General features: G+C 35.8%; 1 protein-coding gene across 15 annotated transcripts in view; it reads right to left on the reverse strand.

Annotated features, from left to right (window-relative positions):
* SLC4A10 (solute carrier family 4 member 10) overlaps window positions 1-18,916 on the reverse strand; it is a 389,606-nt gene that overhangs the window by 54,986 nt on the left and 315,704 nt on the right. For all 15 annotated transcript variants that reach the window (XM_058300758.2, XM_012527510.3, XM_058300760.2 and 12 more), the window contains 4 exons: window positions 14,135-14,235; window positions 10,979-11,153; window positions 10,267-10,400; window positions 9,633-9,878 (listed from right to left, as the gene is read on the reverse strand). In XM_058300758.2, the coding sequence (XP_058156741.1) occupies window positions 9,633-9,878; window positions 10,267-10,400; window positions 10,979-11,153; window positions 14,135-14,235 (656 nt within the window). The remainder of the gene's footprint in view (window positions 1-9,632; window positions 9,879-10,266; window positions 10,401-10,978; window positions 11,154-14,134; window positions 14,236-18,916) is intronic.

The following is an 18,916-nucleotide window of genomic DNA, read 5'->3' on the forward strand; positions in this document are numbered from 1 at the left end:
ATGGTTAAATGGTGAATTTTAAGTCATATTTTCTACTTTGAATTTTAAAACTTTTTAAAAAAATGGTGGCTTAGAACAAGAAATATTATCTCAGTTTCTTTAGGTCATGGATTTCAGCAGCTTAGCTGGGTAATTTTGGCTCAGGGTATCTCATGAGGTTGCATTCAAGCTGTTGCAGGGACTGCAGTCATCTGAAGGCTTGACTGGGACTGGAGGATATACTTCCAAGATGTCTACTCCATTTGCATGTTGGCAAGAAGCCTTAGTTCCTTGCCACATAAAGGTCTCCATAGGCTGCCTGAGTGTCCTCATGATGTGACAGCTGGCTTTTTCCAGTGCAGGTGACGAGAGAGAGAGAGAGAGAGAGAGAGAGAGAGAGAGAGAGAGAGAGAGAGAGAGAGAGAGAGAGCAGCCACAGAGCCTTTTATTATCCAGTCTCTAAAGTTGCAAACCATCATTTCTGCTTCCAAGTAAGGAATTAAATGCTGAGAAGGGTTCAGTAACTTGCCCAAGGTTCACTGGCAGTCAAGCCAGAAATCTGAATCACAAGGTTGGACTTAACTTACCATATTAATAGAGCAAATGTTTGAAGAAAGCAGTGGAGATGCTCCAGCTGCCTTAGGAAACAATTTGCTAGTGGTTCTGACTCATTCTAGGACCCAAGGACAAGATTTGTTGGCCAACTACAGGAACTTCTGGATCTCTCCCCATTCCAACCTTTTAATCCAACGTACTCCAACCTTCTTAAAAGAATAAGGTGAAGCAGGGCATTAATGTGATGCAGCAAAATTCATCTCGGGACAAGATTTTCCCTCTTTGTCACAGATCTATTAATGGGGAATTGTTATCACCAAAATAAACTCTATTAAGCTCTAAATTAAGAATCTATCTATTTTACCACATATGTTACTATTATTCCAATATTTATGTTTTAAATTCCTCTCCTTATAAGTTTTTTCTTTTCTGTTAGCAATTTAAAACAGTTTGGAGATAATATCCACCAAAGCTAAATAAAATAATTATTTATGCAAATGCTTCATATTCTAAATATCAATCAGAAAATTACTTCTGGAAAACCAGTGGCCTCCAATGTAGTATAGTTATCAGAAGTGCTTAACAATTAGAGGTCTTCAATTTTAGCCCTAGTTTTCCATTTGGGCAAGCCATAAGTCCTTCTTAGCTTCAGTTTGTTTAACGGTGGAAAGAGGTGATATTCATTCAACTTTCATTTATATATTCAACAAATACTTGTTGAACAGCTATTTTGTCAGGGACTGATCTAGGCACTGGGAAAGCAGTCATCAAAATAGATTAAATGCCCTGCCCTCATGAGCCCTGCATTCTAGGGGGAAGACAGGCAATAAGGTAGCTAAAATAAGCAGAGGTACTATTGCATTGCCAGCACAATACCACATGCTGGTGAAGATGTAGAGCAACTAGAATGCTCATATGTTGCTGGAGAAATGCAAAATAGAACAACCACACTGGCAGTTTCTTATAAAGTCTACTTTCCATATAACCTAATAATTCCATTTCTAGGTATTTATCCAAGAGAAATGAAAACACAGTCCATATAAAGACATGAATGTGAGACAAAATAACCCCAAACTAGAATCAATCCAAATGTTTATCAACTAGTGATTGGTAAACAAATTTTGGTATGCCAATGCAATGCCATGCTGGTCAGCAATAAGGAGAGAATTGCTACATGTAACAATATGGGTAAACCTCAAAAGCTTTATGCTAAGAAAAAGAGGCCAGACACAAAAGGCTACATACTCTATGATTCCATTTATACGACATTCTAGAAAACACAAAACTTTAGACAGAAATCAGATCAGTGGTTCCCAGGAGTTGGAGGTGAGGGTGAGAGACCAACTGGAAAGCAGCATGAAAAAACTGTTTGGTCTTATGGAAACATTCCATACATTGATTAAGTGGTATTAAGTTGTGAAAACTGTTTGATAGGCACACTTGACATGGTAATTTTTTCCCCTTTGTTTTATTGATGGCAGAAAAAAGATAAAATTTACTGACTGTAAAGATACTTCAATAAATCTTACTTTAAAAAAATAAGTAATAGAATATGTTAGATAGGAAATGGGGAGTGGGAGAGAATTGAAATTTTAGATAGAATGTCCCCAAGCAGGTGACTTTTGCATAAAGACTTGAAGGAGGCGAAGGAACAAGTCACAGGATATTTGGGGAAGAACACTTCAGGCAAAAAGAAGAACAAGTGTGAATGCTGGCAGGCAGGCATGTGCCAAGAGTGTTTAAGAAGGACAAAGAAGGTTGGTGTGGCTGGAGCAGAGGGTGAAAGTAGCAAGGGAGGCGATCAGAGAGGCACTATGGAGCAAAGTCATAGGAAATCTTAAAGGTAATGGGAAGCTGTCAGTGGGTTTTGAGGTGCACAGTGGCATAATCTGACTAAGGTTTTAAAATAACACTTCTGGCTGCTTCATAGGGAACAGTCTGTGGAAGGGTAAGTATAGAATCAAGGAGAACCAGTTATAAGGCTATTGTAATAATCTAGACAAGAGATTGTGGAGGCAGAGGCAGTGGTGAGAAGTGTTTGAATTCTATATATGTTTAGAAGGTAAAGCCAATAGAATTTTCGGGGAAGTCTGAATGTGTGAGAGACAGAGAGGAGTAAAAAATAAATCCATGAACTTTAGTCTGAGCAGATGAGAGGATGGGATTGCCATTCACTAAAAGGCAAAGAAGACTTGTGATGTGATTTCAGAGTGGATAGGAACATCCTTCCCATCACCCCAAAATCTGCTTTAATAATTGAAAAGAAAATTTGACATCGATGATTCATCCTATTTGATATAAAAATGCAAATTGAGGGAAGAAATAAAACTAGTTTCCTACTAGCCAGCTTGAGAGCAAATTTGATAGACCATGAAAGACACAGGTGCCTGGGTAATGAAGGGAAGGGCTATGATGTAGTGGAGTATGCGGAAGCAATGCAATTGGCTTAGCCCCAAATGTCACTGAGACTGACAACGAGCATTCATTTACTGAACATATTTTGTGACCTTTCACATTGCATTTGAATAGACTGAGAAAGTATTTATGAAGACAGTTTTTGGAGGTGGTATACATAAACTGTTTTGCCTACAACTGAGAGCTATGATCATAGAACAATTTTACAAAATAAACTTCCTTTCCTAGAGTTGTGTATATACGTGTCTTCCCTTGATGTTTTTCTGATTGCTAAATAATAAGTGTAAAATGCATAAGCTGAACACCTTACATTTTCAAGAACTACATTTATAAATAGAAAAATATGCTAAACTAACTGAATTTGGTCAGTTCTATGAATATCTAGTAAGAATAGTGTTTAGAGCAATTAGGATATCAATTTTCATAGTTTAATGGAAGTGTTTCTTTCTCTAAAACAAATTATTAGCAATGTCTGAAGCATTCAGTTAGCATGGCAATACTACAAAAGTATGTAGTGGTGACACAAAATCCAGCAAAGTACAGATGAATGAATGAATAATGCATCAACATTTTATGTGAATAAGAATAATTTGTTTAAATCTTCCCAATAGGAAGAGCAGAGACTGAGTCAAATTATCGAGTTATATACAAAGTATCAACACTGGATTACATTGATCTCATAAAGAACCTATGGTAATGTATCCAACAGATGAGATAAAGTTGAGTGGTAGGAAAAATTATGTTGTTACATTGAGAAAAGATAGTGAGAAAAGTGGGTTCTACTCTTTGTCATACTTTCATTATGTGATCACTGGTAAATCATATGGCATTAACTTGTTCTATAAATAGATTCTTCTTATATGTGCCAGAGAATTTCGGTGACTATAAAGTGAAATATTCAGAAGGACTTTGAAAAGAAAAAAAAAGTTACTTTTCCTAGAGTCAAATTTTTAGGGAGTCTGAATTTACTTTAAATTATGTTTTAGAAACTGATATTGCTAGAGAGTTACTTGAGCAATGGCTCATAACTTTTCATAGATTAACTATTTCTATGTGCTCTGTCAAAGGACATCTACATGTCTTTATTATTCATTGTATTTTTCATGTACAGTGGGTTTTTTTTTTACAGTGGGCTTTAAGGATATAAAAATCCAGTGGAATTTTTTGAGGAACATGTTATTAGGAATTTTGATATTCTTAGGCTTCTCTCTGAAGGTATGGGTGCCAGTGGTTAATAAACAGTGCTCTAAAGGAACTTTTTAATTCTAGCAGTTGGAAAGAAATAAGAAGCTGGATGATTCTCAGCTACAGGCGAATTGTGTTTAATGTGTCTCAGAAAGGCCAACAGGAAGAGTACTATTTTTTAAGTTACACATACAGATATATATTAAACATACATTTATTGGAAAATACAGGCAAAACACTTCGTACAACTTGCTCCATCAGCTCATTGAATTCCAGCCCTCTATTATTTTAGGTATTTTGACTTTATCTTTCACAAAAGGTTCATCAAGGAAAATGTGACAACATTCTGCATGTAGTATTCTGGCAATGTTGTAGTTGAAAGGAGGCACCAAATCTAGCTTGGACACAGGATCATCTAGGAATTAAGCATTGAGAGCCATCTCTAAGAGTTTAGGCCCTTAGAGCTAAAAGCTAAGGACTTGCTTTTTAGATTCCTATATCCCTTTAAGATAAGAATAGGATTATCATAGTCAACCCATGTATCTTAATTAACTTTAATTTTACAAGTGTGATTCATTATGCTGATTAACAAGCCAATAATTTCATGAAAGAGCCCATTTCTGACATTCCACATAGCCTCAGCTTTGATTGAGATACGGCTAGCAAATGAGTTTGTAGTAGCTTCTTCTGGAGAATAGGCCCTCTGCTTTAATGCAAGCTGACCATTCCTGGTATAAGAATTTGATTAGAATATTAGCTGCCCAAGGTGGTAACTTAATTTGACATATACGTATTACCACATTGTGCTGAGGTAGTTCAGTGTAAATTAAAATATTATTACATTCCATATTAAATATTTCAGAATATATCTTTAAATCCAGGTCAATTTAGGAAGAGAAGAAAATAGGCACAGTACTTCAAAGATTGTGAGCTTTCAGGAAACAGTTGCCCCAGCTCACTAAAGTAAGATACTAAGATATTGTGTAATTGATCTACTACCACAGGACTTGTGGCCATGCAATGCATATTTAGGGAAGAAACCATTAATGTCTGCTTAGCACTCTTCCCCCAGTACTGTGTGCCCCAGTAAACTGCTTGCTTTTCATGGCTATTTGACAAGGAAGTATGAAAGAACTCTATTTTTTTTTTTATTTGAGTTTTATTCTTTATTTTTTTACTAGGAAATGTTATGAAGTCCATGACTGATAACTTCTCTTTCATCCTTACCCCACTCCCCTTATCTCTGGTCAACTTTCGGAGTTCTATTGCAGGTTGCAGACCTGCTTCTCTTCATGCTTCCAGGTGATTTCTCTACCCTGTTGGCATCCTGTCTACATTTTCACTCTGAACTAGTTTTACAGACTCAGATTGTACATCTTTATTCCACATTAAGATTTCCGTAACATGTCAAGTTTATCCAAAACTTCTAGTTGAAACCTTTCAGGGTAGTTACTATAAATAAGCACAATTGTCTCTACTTGTCAAATAAGATTAGCCAGATGTCAATTATTTTGCAACATGTTCAGTTAATCAATATGTATTAAGGTATCACTTACTATGTCTACAGTTCTATGCTAGGACTATAGAGAATAAAATAGTTACATGTTTTCTACTTTAAAACAAGTTCAAAATTGCATGAGGATATGAAAAAGAGGAAACTTTTCTAAGAGTATTATGTCAGTCAGTCGGTAACATTTCTTCAGAACAGATCACTTTGCTGGGTTATGCAGAGGGCTGCGTGTTAGAGCTAACAATGAGATTATTAAAAACCCTCAAAACTTGGTAGTGAGAACACTCCTTCAAACAGCTTGGTAATGTTTAGATTTTACTTAACTATAGTCTGCTCATGTATCTGAAACCAGAGTGATATTCAGACACTGCTCTTCGTTTTCAACCAAGCACAAGCAGAGAATTAATACAGCCCTAACCTTTACTTAGCCCATTATCTTTCAGATCTTTAGATTATCTAAATTAATTATCTTGATACTTGCTTTTGGCACAATGAAAGGCAAACTCATAGCTTCAAATATAAAGTCTACATATTATCACATTATAGCATTAGGATGTCAGAGAAGTTGGGAGAATCTTAAAAAATCAAAGACACTTTGTTATTTAGTGGTAAAACTATTAATTTAAGGTAATCTGAATATAGGAGACCCAAGTATATACATCTGAAATGTAGATCTCAAATACGATGCATTTTTTCCAGTACCTTACACCTAAACAAAATATCTGGCAGTATAGGCACACTTGATTTGCAGTTAGCAATCTCAGTTCTATGTCCTAGGTAAAACATTGTCTCAGAAATCTTCTCATAAAACTTCCTGTGAAAGCGTGAGGTCAGCAAGTTGCTGAAGTGGAAAGCTTTAGGTAGATATCATATAACAACACTTATAAACTGATTAGTGTGGAAAGGTCACAGGGACAAAAACAAGAAAGCACCTACAAGTGTCATGTGGACTTCACACAACAGAGTCAATGCTTTATGCAAAGTTTAAGATTATACACTATTTTTTAATGCATATGGCTAAAATTACATTAATAAACATATATATTTAATGCCTAGCATAAAATATTGATTTTTATTTTCTGAAGAACAAGTTATAGCAGGACCTGATCAGATTCTCATACACAGCATGCTTGGTACTGGGAAGCTGAGAATCATGTAAACATTGAAGTGAAGAACCAAAGCAGTAGGGCATCTGGTCAGGACCCATTTCCCAGGGAGAGTGTTACTTTGTTTCTGTTATAACCATTTCAGATGCCAGAATACACTCAAAATTCACTCCTGGCCAGGGTGAACTAGTCTTTCCATCTCTTCTACATCCCTAATTTTTTGGTTGTGAAGGGCAACTGGCCAATGGAACATAGTGATTAGCATACATTTGTGCTCAGCCTTCAAGTAACTAGGTTTTAGATGCCACACTGTGATCAAAGTGATTAAAATTGGGGGGATCACTTTTATTTTTTTATATAGCTAAACACTGAGAAACTCAGTATCTGTGCTGCACTCCTCTTTATCATGATGGCAGGCAGGGATCATGGCATATAAAGTCATTTTTGCTCTTAAACTGTCCTCTGAGCATTTGTCTGAGAACAGATGTCCCTTAATCAACCCATTTTTCCTGATCTTACCATCATCCTACTTCTGAGAGATTGCAAATGCAAGTTTATCAGCCCTTTCTCCAATATCTCTAATCTCTTTCTTTCACCCAGTTCTAATTTCCTCTTTTTAAACATGCATAGCTCTTTTCTTTAACAAATTACCTTTCTCTTGATCCTGTTGTCTTCTCCAGCAGTCACTTCTGTGTTTCACCTTCTTTGACACCAAAATGGTCTACACACACTTTCTCCAGTTTCTTACCACCTATTCCATTATTTTTTTTCTTAGAAAGTGTCTTCTAGTCTTTCTTCCCTTCCCCACCCAAATCTGCCTCCTAAAACAAGCAATTATCTCTTTTAAAACCCTTTCCCTAATTCTGTTTACCTCTATACCATTGTTCTCTCTAAAGACTTCTTGATACATCCTTGTCCCTTGCCTTCTAAAATTTGACAGTATCCAGGTTTTCTTTTCTGATGCCTCTTTTTCTTTTTTATCTACTGGTTGCATTTCCCCCCCCCCCCCCCCCCCATTCTTCAACCTTCATACTGTGAACTTTACCCAGGGATCAGTCCTTGCAGCTCCAGTTTTTTTCCTGACTAAATCAAGGGTGTCTACACGTTTTCCTCTGTCTGAAGTACCTAAGAAGCTGCAAATGAAGGGCAGGGAGTGGCTGGAAGAGTGGGCAATGGATCCATTTTTGCTGCTGCGAAAAGAATAGTCCTGCTTTTACCTGTTTTATTTGTCTACACCATTTATTTTGGAAGGTTATTTGTGTTCATCAGCATAATGAAACTTATGTCAGAGTCCTAACACCTGGATTAATTTCTTGTTTTGCCACTATCTATATTGGCATTGGACAAATAATTTGAAGCATTAATGAATATCTTGATTCCAGGACTTGTGCAATTCCCTCTGAAACATGTTTCCTGCTCTATTCCTCAGCTTTCCTACTGCACCTACTCTAACCTCAAATATGGGTTAAGTACTCTTCCTATATGGTACAAAAACACTCTGTGTCAACCCCAACACAACATTTATCTCATTGTATTTCCCATTTGTCTACGCTCCCTACTAACCTGGAAGCTCACTGAGGACAGAGTACTATTCACCATGATTTCCCTAGGATCTAGCAGAGTACTTGGAATGTGGTAGGTTTGAAAATCTAATCAGAGATATGTATCCCAGCAAGGATATCTCAATTCTGTGACATCGTTCTCCTTTCACGTAAAGATAAATGTAAAGATAAATGAAAAAGTATGCACCATGTTAGCCCTCATTTCACTCAAACTTCTGTGTACTTTCCACATGTGCTGACACCTATGTGTATGCCCTCCTCAATCCTGATCACAACACCCGCACTATTTACTTTTATTGGGAAGTTATTTTGTATTTCCACTTTGATTTTTCTTGTCCAAAAAATAGGTGTTCTCTGTTTAAAATAATCTCTAAAGAACAATGAAAAATTTAGGGTACTAAAAACCACGTATTTTCAGAATCATCATTTCATCATTCTTGAAAAAAATGTAACATTGTACTCTTTGGGTTTCATTTCAACAACTTTAACTTCTAATAGTGAATAAGGAAAATAAATCTCAGAAGAGTTTAAGGTCATTTAAACAGGTTAAAAGAAGAACACTGGTTTTGATTTAGAGGTTATAACTATCTCCTAAAGAACACACTGCTTCAAATATTTGCTGTATAAAAATCTATCACAGATGCAACAAAAAGTCATAAAATTAAATCAAAGAAAGAGTCATTTAATGGCTACTGATATTCTGCAGACAAAATCCTAGAGAAACGCCAAATTGCTGGCATACTTAAACTAGACAAAGCAATAGGCCCAATCCCATTTTATCATGGCCTACAGGAACTTCCTGAGTATCTCTGTCATAAATGTCACAATTTCCAAAAGCAAAATTAAATGGCAATTCAGTGATTTTTGTTTTTATCATATTTTTAAACAAATTAGGCCAAATGAATTTTTTTTTACCTCACTGCTCTAAATCTTAAACCTTTAATTTTCATCACTGTGTTTCTTTGGAGTATAGTAAATAGAAAAGACCCTAAATAAAGATGAAAATAGTACGTATTTTGCAAAAGCAAAATCCATGTATAGTAACATTGACCTTGGTTCATTATCTACTTACATTAGGGAATTCTTGACAAATAGAACTTCAAAAAGATATTCTTGGCAGAAATGTTAAAATGAGAACTCAAGTATAAGATGAGAGGTTGATTAGATGACTTTAAAAACCCTGTTCAACTCAGAGAGTCTGCGACTTAGGTCATGAATCAATTTAAGGCACTCTGCTGAGTAAGTTCCTCATGTTTTTTTTATAACACAGCAGAATTTGTAAAAGAAAAGCCCCACAGCCAGCAGGGGGATGGTACTTACGAGTATTGTGTCAGCAGTTCCAAATCATTATGCATGTTGATTGGATATGATTCACTGAGTTCAAACAACTTCTCTAGGGCCTCATAAATGAAAATGATGCAAATAAGAGAAGCAAAAGCTTCTTCAGTAAACCGGGTGATATAGCAGACAAGAGAACTTGCATCAGTGGCCACAAGGATGATGCACAAGGTTGCAGTCCAAAGTCCAATACTAGCTCTTAAAGATAGGTAGGACAACCCATATTCTCTAGGAGAAAGAAAAGGAAAGAACAGTGAAAATAAGGTCATTTAACAGCTTACCATCATTTTAAATAGAAGTAAGCCTAATTCAGGAAGTGAAAGAACATAAACTTCACTTTCCATGAGGTTCTACTCAAGACATTGTCTGAAGAAAATATCTAAGGGGACAAAACTCCAGGAGGTTTCTCAGTGCTTAGAAGGGAATATGATTTTTAATAAATATTATGTAATAACATACACACATCTTTTACTTTTCCTCTATTTCCACGGAGTTAAAAATGGCATCTGAAATCAGTCACTTTCACCTTTCCCATAGGCCTCCAGAAGTGATGTCAGCAGAATAAAAACAGTAGAGAAATAAAAGTGGGTAAGAACCACGAGCATATAACACTTACTTGCAAAATTTAAACAGAATCTTCTCAAACACCAAAACCGGTCCTGTACTGCCTAATATGGTAAGAGGCTGTCCACCAAAGAGAGAATAGGCTATCCCGGTCATGGATGCTCCAAAGAGAGATTCGATTGCACTCTGTGTAGAGATATAAATAGTTCCTTTACCTAAACTGTACAGGTAGTCATCACGACTAGGGAGAAAATGCTTTAAATGAAAAAATAAAAAAGAATGGGCATACGCTTTCCCTTCACTATGAAAGCCTAGCCACCCCTAGCAAGACATGGGTAGTTGAATGGGAAAAGGAGCAGGAAATAGGAGGAAATTAATGTAGACAAATGGGGATGTGCTCTCCACATCATCTCACTTTTCTGTTGCTTTACGAAAAGTTTAAATACATTCAGGGTAAGTGTCTGGACAGAAGTGTATGTGGGAAATGTATCTGTTGCAAGGTAAGGGACCAGAGCCTAAAACTAGCCTAGGATCACGGAACTGAACAGAACCTTGCAAATGACTCAGAACTAATTATTCTGAAATAATCTGCTCCCAGATTACCAGTTCCATGAACCACCTAGGAAAGTTACATGAAGCTTATCGGCCAGACCATACCTGAAATCACTTCTCAAAAAGGACTCAAAAATTAAATGTTCACTAATTTAAGTATATGTCTTAAAAATGATTAAGTTTCAAAGTTCAGAGAAAAGCATAATACATACTATACGCCCTTCGGTTGCTTCTCCCAGCAGTCCTCCAAATGTGATGACAGGAGACATACAAGCGCAGTAGAGAAACAGAAAAGATGCTAAGCACTGCAGGCTGAAAGCATCTCTGAAGTCACTCCAGAAGTATGGAGCTTTTCTTTTGATATCTAAAATAAGTCCCCCAAAAATCCTAAGACAGGGGGGAAAACACAATATTGAAACCCAAATATAAAAAGCAAACAAATCAAAATGCTCATTTACTTTGTTGCCCGGTCACAGAATATGTTTTCCATCAGCAGAGGCGAGGTCCATATTAACCTGTTACATTGTATTATCATGATCTACAGGGACAACTTCCCCTGACTATGTTAACTCATACCTATTCAAATGAAATCAAAGACCAAAAAAGTCCAGAATCTCCTTTAAAAGGCTCAGAGATGTTCATCAATGAAAATTCAAATGAATTCAAGGATTTCTCTAATCTCTGTGCTATTTCTACAGTCACCCACGTCTCTTAAACTCAGGTCTACTACCCTCGATTGTTGGCAATTGTTGGCAGTATTTTCTAGTTGTTTACATTCCATTTAGCATAGCAGGAGGGAAAGGAGGGAGGGTAAACTGGTTTTTGTATATTCCAATAGTGAACATCCTCCTAGAGAGAAAAAACAGTGTTTATCCATGGCTCCAATTACCCATTCTCTCTGCAAAAAAAATCTCTCACCACATATTGTTGTAGGAAGACATACCATGGCTTTCTGGCTGACAGCAATACTTAATAGAGACAGATAGGGTCCAGAGTCATTTTCATTTTAAGGGGACTAGGAGGAGTATCTTATAATAATCAACCTAAATATATGTAATCTTGATCCACTACTCCTTAAACATATTTCAGTGTCTGTAATTCACAAGACAATAGCTTTACTTGGTAAAAATTCATGTGCTCCCCAAATATATACCCCCAAATCACATTGAAACACTTGAAAGAGGATTTGTTTGGGGGAGAGGAAGCATTAAATTGTGAAATGCCTAAAATTTGAGGACTAAAGATTTTTTAGTCTATTAGGAACGAGAGCCTTAGTAAACAAGTATTTTTATTCTTTGGACATTTATTAATAATATGCAGACTTACCACTTAATTACTGAAAGTTCTTTGTGCTCCATAGAATAAAGATACCATAGTAAAGACTATGATTAAGTTCCTATGTGAGAATTATTGGTGAAAAAATCTATTATGTCCAAATGTACTGTCAGTATGCTGAATATACTAGGATGATACAAAAATATTAAGCTTTCATTTTATATTTTATGAATAAAAAAATTCATTTGGCAGTTTTATAATCACTTCAAAAATGACTGCTTTCTTGAGAAACAAATTCTATTTGGCCTTGAAAATGTACATATTCCTTATAACTGAAAATTTTGCCTATTATTTCTAATTGCCTTGACCTGAACTATGTAGTCATAATAGTAACATATAAATAACTATCTTACAATTACTTGAGTGATAGAATCATTATGTTTTCCTAGCGATTGCTTCTGTCAGCAGGATGGGGTACGTGAAAGAGTTGAGAAGAATGAAATTTCAATCAAAAAAGGATATTTAAAATTCAGAGAAGCCTGTAGAGAGCCTGCGAAATTCGCATACATACACACAAAGATCATCTCAGTTCCCCCTACCCTTGTTTAGTAAAACATATACATATTTCTTTTATTTAAGGGATCATTTCTGAAAGATTTGGTAACTTGTCAGTGACAATTCAAAACAGAGTAAATCTACTAGTCTATTTATTCATTTGTTTATGATTCATAGCCTGCCTAATCCCAATAGAAATTTGAGGTGGTTATGATCTATTAATTAATAATTAATATTTATAGTTTTGATAGCATTTCATATCAGACCACTGCTTTCTAATTAATTACTTATTAGCACATACATTAATCTGAACAGCTGTTATATTACTTTCAAATGTGCTTTTAGCATGAAAAATCTACATCCAGAAGTGGGAGGTCATTACAGAGAACAGTGCAAGAGCAGCCCAGATGTACACCAGCAACTCCAGGAGAGCAGATGAGTAATGGATACTTGAAGTCATGTCAGCAACAGAATCTGTGGAAGAACTCTGGAGAAGCGAAGAGACCGGATATTGGTGACCTGGGAGGATTTAGGAAGCAGTAAGGAGAAGTGAACTTTGAAAAAGATCTAAGCTATGTGGCAACACTTACACCTGGGAGAGAGAGAAAATAAAACCCACTAATAATAAAAAGATACATGAAAAATATAACAAACAGAATGAGTAACCATGTTTCCAATGAAGGGAAAAGGGAAAAACATTATTTGAACCATCTCAAATTAGATATCAAGCCTGAGAAAATGTGAGAAGACATTTCCTCAGAGACAAAACATAGATTAAGGGGGAAAAAAACACAGTAAAATTAAAATGCACAGCATTTTTACGAACTGGAAAGTCAGCTTAGAGAACACAGTGCAAACAGTCCTGGGAAACAGCCTTGAGGGGAGGGGAGCACCAATTCTGCAAAGCCTTTGGAATTGCCTTCAATTATAATGGAGGCTGTACACATTTACTCCCTGAAGAGACCTGCCCAAGGGTTCCTGATTTTCTGCTCACACATTGCTTAAAGAGACAAGCTGTCAAAAAACCCTAAAGAACCATTTTAAGAAATAAATTGAAGCTTTCATCTCTTCAGAGATGTGTGATTAGAAAAATAAGTCATATAGCTCTTTCAAATCATAGCCATAAAAAGAAAAATTACCACAATATACATCCTATTTGCATTTAATGAGATAGGATCTTTAAGACAGTTCTTGGTATTTATTTTTATTTCCATCTTGAGCTTGAAGCTTTCAATAGGCTCTTTTGGAAGGGTCAACTGACTGTTTCTTATTCATTCTAAGAATCTGTGAATGCATTTTATGAACAGCAAAATGAAAGAATAGGTAAGATAAAATGGAATGGTATATCAACAGTTCTGGTTTAACAGTAATAACAATAATTAGTAACTTCAGAGAAATCAAATTAATTGGCATTTTCACTCCCCAAGTGTAGGTATTGAAAATATAAAATAATTCATATCCCAAAACAGCAATTTCTGACAGACAAGAAAGACATGTCATTCGCTTCTTAAAGTCCCACACAAGTGCTTTTCACTAACCTTCCAGTTCGCTGAAGTTCAGGTCCACTATGTCCTCCATGGGGCTCTGCCTCCCCATGAGCCGCTGTTCCATTTGGCACAGCAGGAATTTTCCTCTTCTCCTGTGGGGAGTTTATTAAATTTCAGGAGCTAATTGCAAATAACAAAACCAGTTTCTTTTTATTGATACAATAGGCAGAGTGGCCAAGAACCCAGTCTCTATTACTTATTTGCTGCATGACCTCTGGGAAGTTATTTAGCCTCCTAAAGTTTCAGTTCCCACTGCCATTTCCTGGGGGTAGTACCTTAGTACCTATTTCATAGGCATGGTTGAGAGTATTAAATGAGATCATGGGAATTCATTCATTCCATTAATATTTGCTGAGTGCCCAGTGTTTGCCATCATTGTTATGGAAGATAGGATACAAAGGTAAACAAGAAAAGGCATTCTATTCATGGAGACAGACAATAAACATAATATCAGGCAGAGATAGGAGCTATGATTGGAAGCCAAGTAAAAGGAGTCAGAAACTAGGAGGGGTTGGATGGAGTGAAGAGGAATCCATTATGGTGGTATCACATTCCTGGCACAGTTTAATTGTTTAATAAGTGTCAACTATTTTCATTAACTATTAATATTATTAAGATGTATTTTCCTCTGTGACTCTTGTTATATTGTCCTATTCAAAGGACGACTTACAAAGTAGTTCTTTCCAACTCAGAGAACCCAAAGATTATTGCAAAAGGAAGCTTCTAATTCAGACAATGATGAACTAACTGAGGTTTACAAAAGTGCTGTTTTCCATAGGTCTATTCCCCCCACATTTGTCAGTGACAGATTAAAAAAATCAGAAAATTCTACCTATTGGTGATATTAGAGCACACCAATGTCTTCAAGATTGCTTAAAAGGATAACACAAAATTTTAAAGTGGTAGAATGAAAAATTTTACTTGATGGCCATTCCAAAATAGAATTAGCTCTCAACATCATTTGTCATTAGGTAATTGCAAACTAAAACAATGAGATGCCACTACACATAAGTTGGCTAAAATAGCAAACATTGACAATATTAAATGCTTGCAAGGAAGTGGAGCAACAGGAGCTCTCATTCATAACTGGTGGGAATGCAAATGTTACAGTCACTTTGGATGACAGGTTGGCAGTTTCTCATAAAGCTAAGTATAAGCTTATCATATGATACAGCAATTGTGCTCCTAGAGATTTACCCACTTGCATTGAAAACTAATGTCCATACAAAAATTGGCACATGTATGTTTATTGTGCTTTATTAATAACTGATAAAAATTGCAAGCAGCCAAGATATTCTTCAATAGGTGAACAGATAAACAGTTCACCTACTGAAGTGAATTCACCTATTGTAGTGAATGGTACATACAAACAATGGAATGTTATTAAGTGATAAAAAGAGCAGGGAGAATCTTCATCAGTTCCTGGGGCAATGTAGGCAGCATCAGCCTCCACAGCTTATAGTACCAACTACATCCTATCTCCTACAGAATCAGCAAGGGAGAAAGGGAAAGAAAGCCTTAAACTAAAGAGAGAAGCTGTGCCCAGAATAAATATATCTAGTAAGCCAGATGCCAAGACACAACAAAAAATTACAATCGATATAAAAAAATCAGAAGATATGGCCAAGTCAAAGGAACAAGAAGATAAGCCTCCAGATGACATAAAGGAATTGAGACAACTAATCACAGATGTTCAAACAAATCTGAATAAATTCAATGCTAAAGAGTTTAAGGATATTAAGCAGACACTGGGTGTGCACAAATAAGAATTTGAAAGCATGCATAGAAAAATAACAGATCCTATGGAAATGAAAGGCACAATAAATGAAATAAAAAATACTCTGGAGGCATATAACATCAGATTTGAGGAGGGTGAAGAAAGGATTGATGAGCTTGAAGATAGGGCCTCTGAAAGTGAACATAAAAAAGAACAGATGATGAAAAGAATGGAAAAAATTGAACAAGGTCTTAGGGAATGAAATGATGGCAAGAGATGTGCAAACACACATGTCGTGGATGTCCCAGAAGGAGAAGAGAAGGGAAAAGGGAGGGAAAGAATATTTGAAGAAATAATGGTAGAAAATTTCCTAACCCTATTGAAGGACATATCCATGTCCAAGAAACACAACATACTCCCATCTGAATAATATGAATAGATCAATTTTTAGACACATACTAATCAGAATGTTAAATGCCAAAGACAAAGAAAGAATTCTGAAAGCAACAAGAGGAAAGTGAAGCATAACATACAAGGGATATCCAATAAGATTTAACTATTGATTTCTCATCAGAAACCATAGAGTCAAGGAGGCAGTGGTATGATATATTGAAGATACTGCAAGAGAAAAACTGTCAGCCAAGACTCTTATACCACAAAGACTGTCTTTCAAAAATGAGGGCAAGTTTAAAATATTCACAGATAAACAGAAACTGAGTTGTAACCAAGAAACCAGCTTTGCAGGAAATACTAAAGGGAGTGCTACAGCCTTAAAAGAAAAGACAGGAGAGGGAGGCTTGTAAAAAGGTTGAGAAATGAAGATTCTATCAGTAAAATTAATTAAAAGTATAAAAATAGTAGTGAAAGTAAATATGACATATAAAACCCAAACGTCACACCTTATACAAAACTTAACTCAAAATAGGTAAAAGACTTAAATATAAATGCTAGAACCATAAAGCTCCTAGAAGAAAATGTAGGAAAACATCTTCAAGACTTGATGGTAGGTGATGGATTCTTAAACTTTACAATGAAAGCACGAGCATTGAAAGAAAACATAGGTAAATGGCACCTCCTCAAACTTAAACATTTGTGATTCAAAGGACTTTGTCAAGAAGATGAAAAGGCAGCCCACTCAAAAGGAGGAAATATTTGGAAACCATATATCTGATAAGGGTTTCATTTTCATGCTATATAAATAGATCATACAACCAACAATAGAATAGCAAGCAATCCAATTTTTAAAAAGGCCAAAGATGTAAATAGATATTTCTCCAAACAGGGGATAAAAATGGCCAAAAAGGACATGAAAAAATGTTCAATATCACTAACTATTAGAAAAAGCAAATCCAAATGACAATGAGATAGCATCCCACACCACACAGAAAACAAAAAACTAAGTGCTGGAGAGGATATGGAGAAATAGGAACACTCCTTCACTGTTGTAGGATTGTAAAATGGTGCCACCTTTGTGGAAGAGTTTGGTGGTTCCTCAGGAATCTAAATATAGAACTGCCATATGATCCAGCAATCCTCTCCTAGGAATATATCCAGAAGACCTGAAAATTGAGGTGAATAGATATTTGCACACCAATGTTCACAGCAATATTATTTGCAAATAGCCAAAAGATGGAATTTTTTGGCATCATCCAGTGAATGGATAATCAAAATGTGGTATACACATACAATGGGTTACTATGCTTCATTAAGAAGAAATGAAATTGGGACATATATGATAACATGGATGAATCACAAAGACATTATGCTAAGTGAAATAAGCCAAACACATAGGATAAATATTGCATGGCCTCACTACTATGAATTAAACATGAAAAATTAATGCATGGAGTTAAAACCTAGAGTATAGGTTATTAGGAGATAAGAGGAGGACTGCAAAGGAGTACTGATGCTTAATGTATATATAAGTTTTAACTAACTTGACTGTAAAAGTGTGGAAATGAATAGAGTTGATAGTAACACATTAGAGTGAGTAGAACTAACACAGATGGTTTATAAATGGGATTGTGGCTGAAAGAGTCAGTCTAGGGATGTAAATGTCAACTGAAAGAAAGCTTGAGAATAATATAGGGACTAAATAACACAGTGAACCCAGAGGTGGATGAAAATTGTGGTTAATAGTACAAATGCAAGAATTCCTTCTGTGAACTAGTACAGATATACATCATTATTGCAAGGTGGCAGAAATGTGGAAAAGCATGGGAAAATAGATTAATGTAACCTATGGACTATAGTTAACAGCAATACTGTATTATTCTTGCATCAATGACAATGATGTACTGTGTTAATAATCAGGGCAGATATGGAAAAAAATATGCCAAATGTATGCTATGGACCATAGTTCGTGGTAATAGTCTCATGATATTTTCTTGACATTTGTAACAAATGTTGCACAATGGCGTGTTGTGTTGGTGAAGGGATGTTGCATGGGAATTCCAAATATGTGCATGATTGTTTCATAAGTTCAGAATTTCTGTAATAAAAACATATTTAAAAAATAATAATTTTTTTTTAAACGGTGATCAAGCCAAGAAAAGAGATGGAGGAGACTTACATGTATATTGCTTAGTGAGAAAAGCCAGTCTGTAAAGGCTATGTATAGTACGATTTCAAAAATAGGACATTCTGGAAAAGGCAAAACTCTAGAGACAGTAAAAAGATCAGTGGTTGCCAGGGGTTCAAGGAGGGAGGAAGGGATGAAAGGTGGAGCAGAGGGGATTTTTAGGACAGTGAAACTATTCTGTAAAATACTGTAGTGGTAGATAAATGTCACTACACATTTGACAAAAACCCATGTACAATTAAAAGAGTGCATCCTAAAGTAAATTATGGACTTTAGTTAATACTAATGTATCAATATTAGTTTGTAAATTGAACCAAATATACCACCTTAATGCAAGATGTTAATAATAGTGGAAACTGTGGGGAGAGAGTGGATACTAGTGGAAATAGTGGGGAGAGAGGAGGCATAAGGGAATTCTCTGGATTATCTGCTCAAAATTCTATCATCTGCTCTAAAAAGTAAAGTCTACTAATGA

The sequence above is a fragment of the Dasypus novemcinctus genome, chromosome 7 (genome assembly GCF_030445035.2).
Source record: "Dasypus novemcinctus isolate mDasNov1 chromosome 7, mDasNov1.1.hap2, whole genome shotgun sequence".
Classification (NCBI taxonomy): Eukaryota; Metazoa; Chordata; class Mammalia; order Cingulata; family Dasypodidae; genus Dasypus; species Dasypus novemcinctus.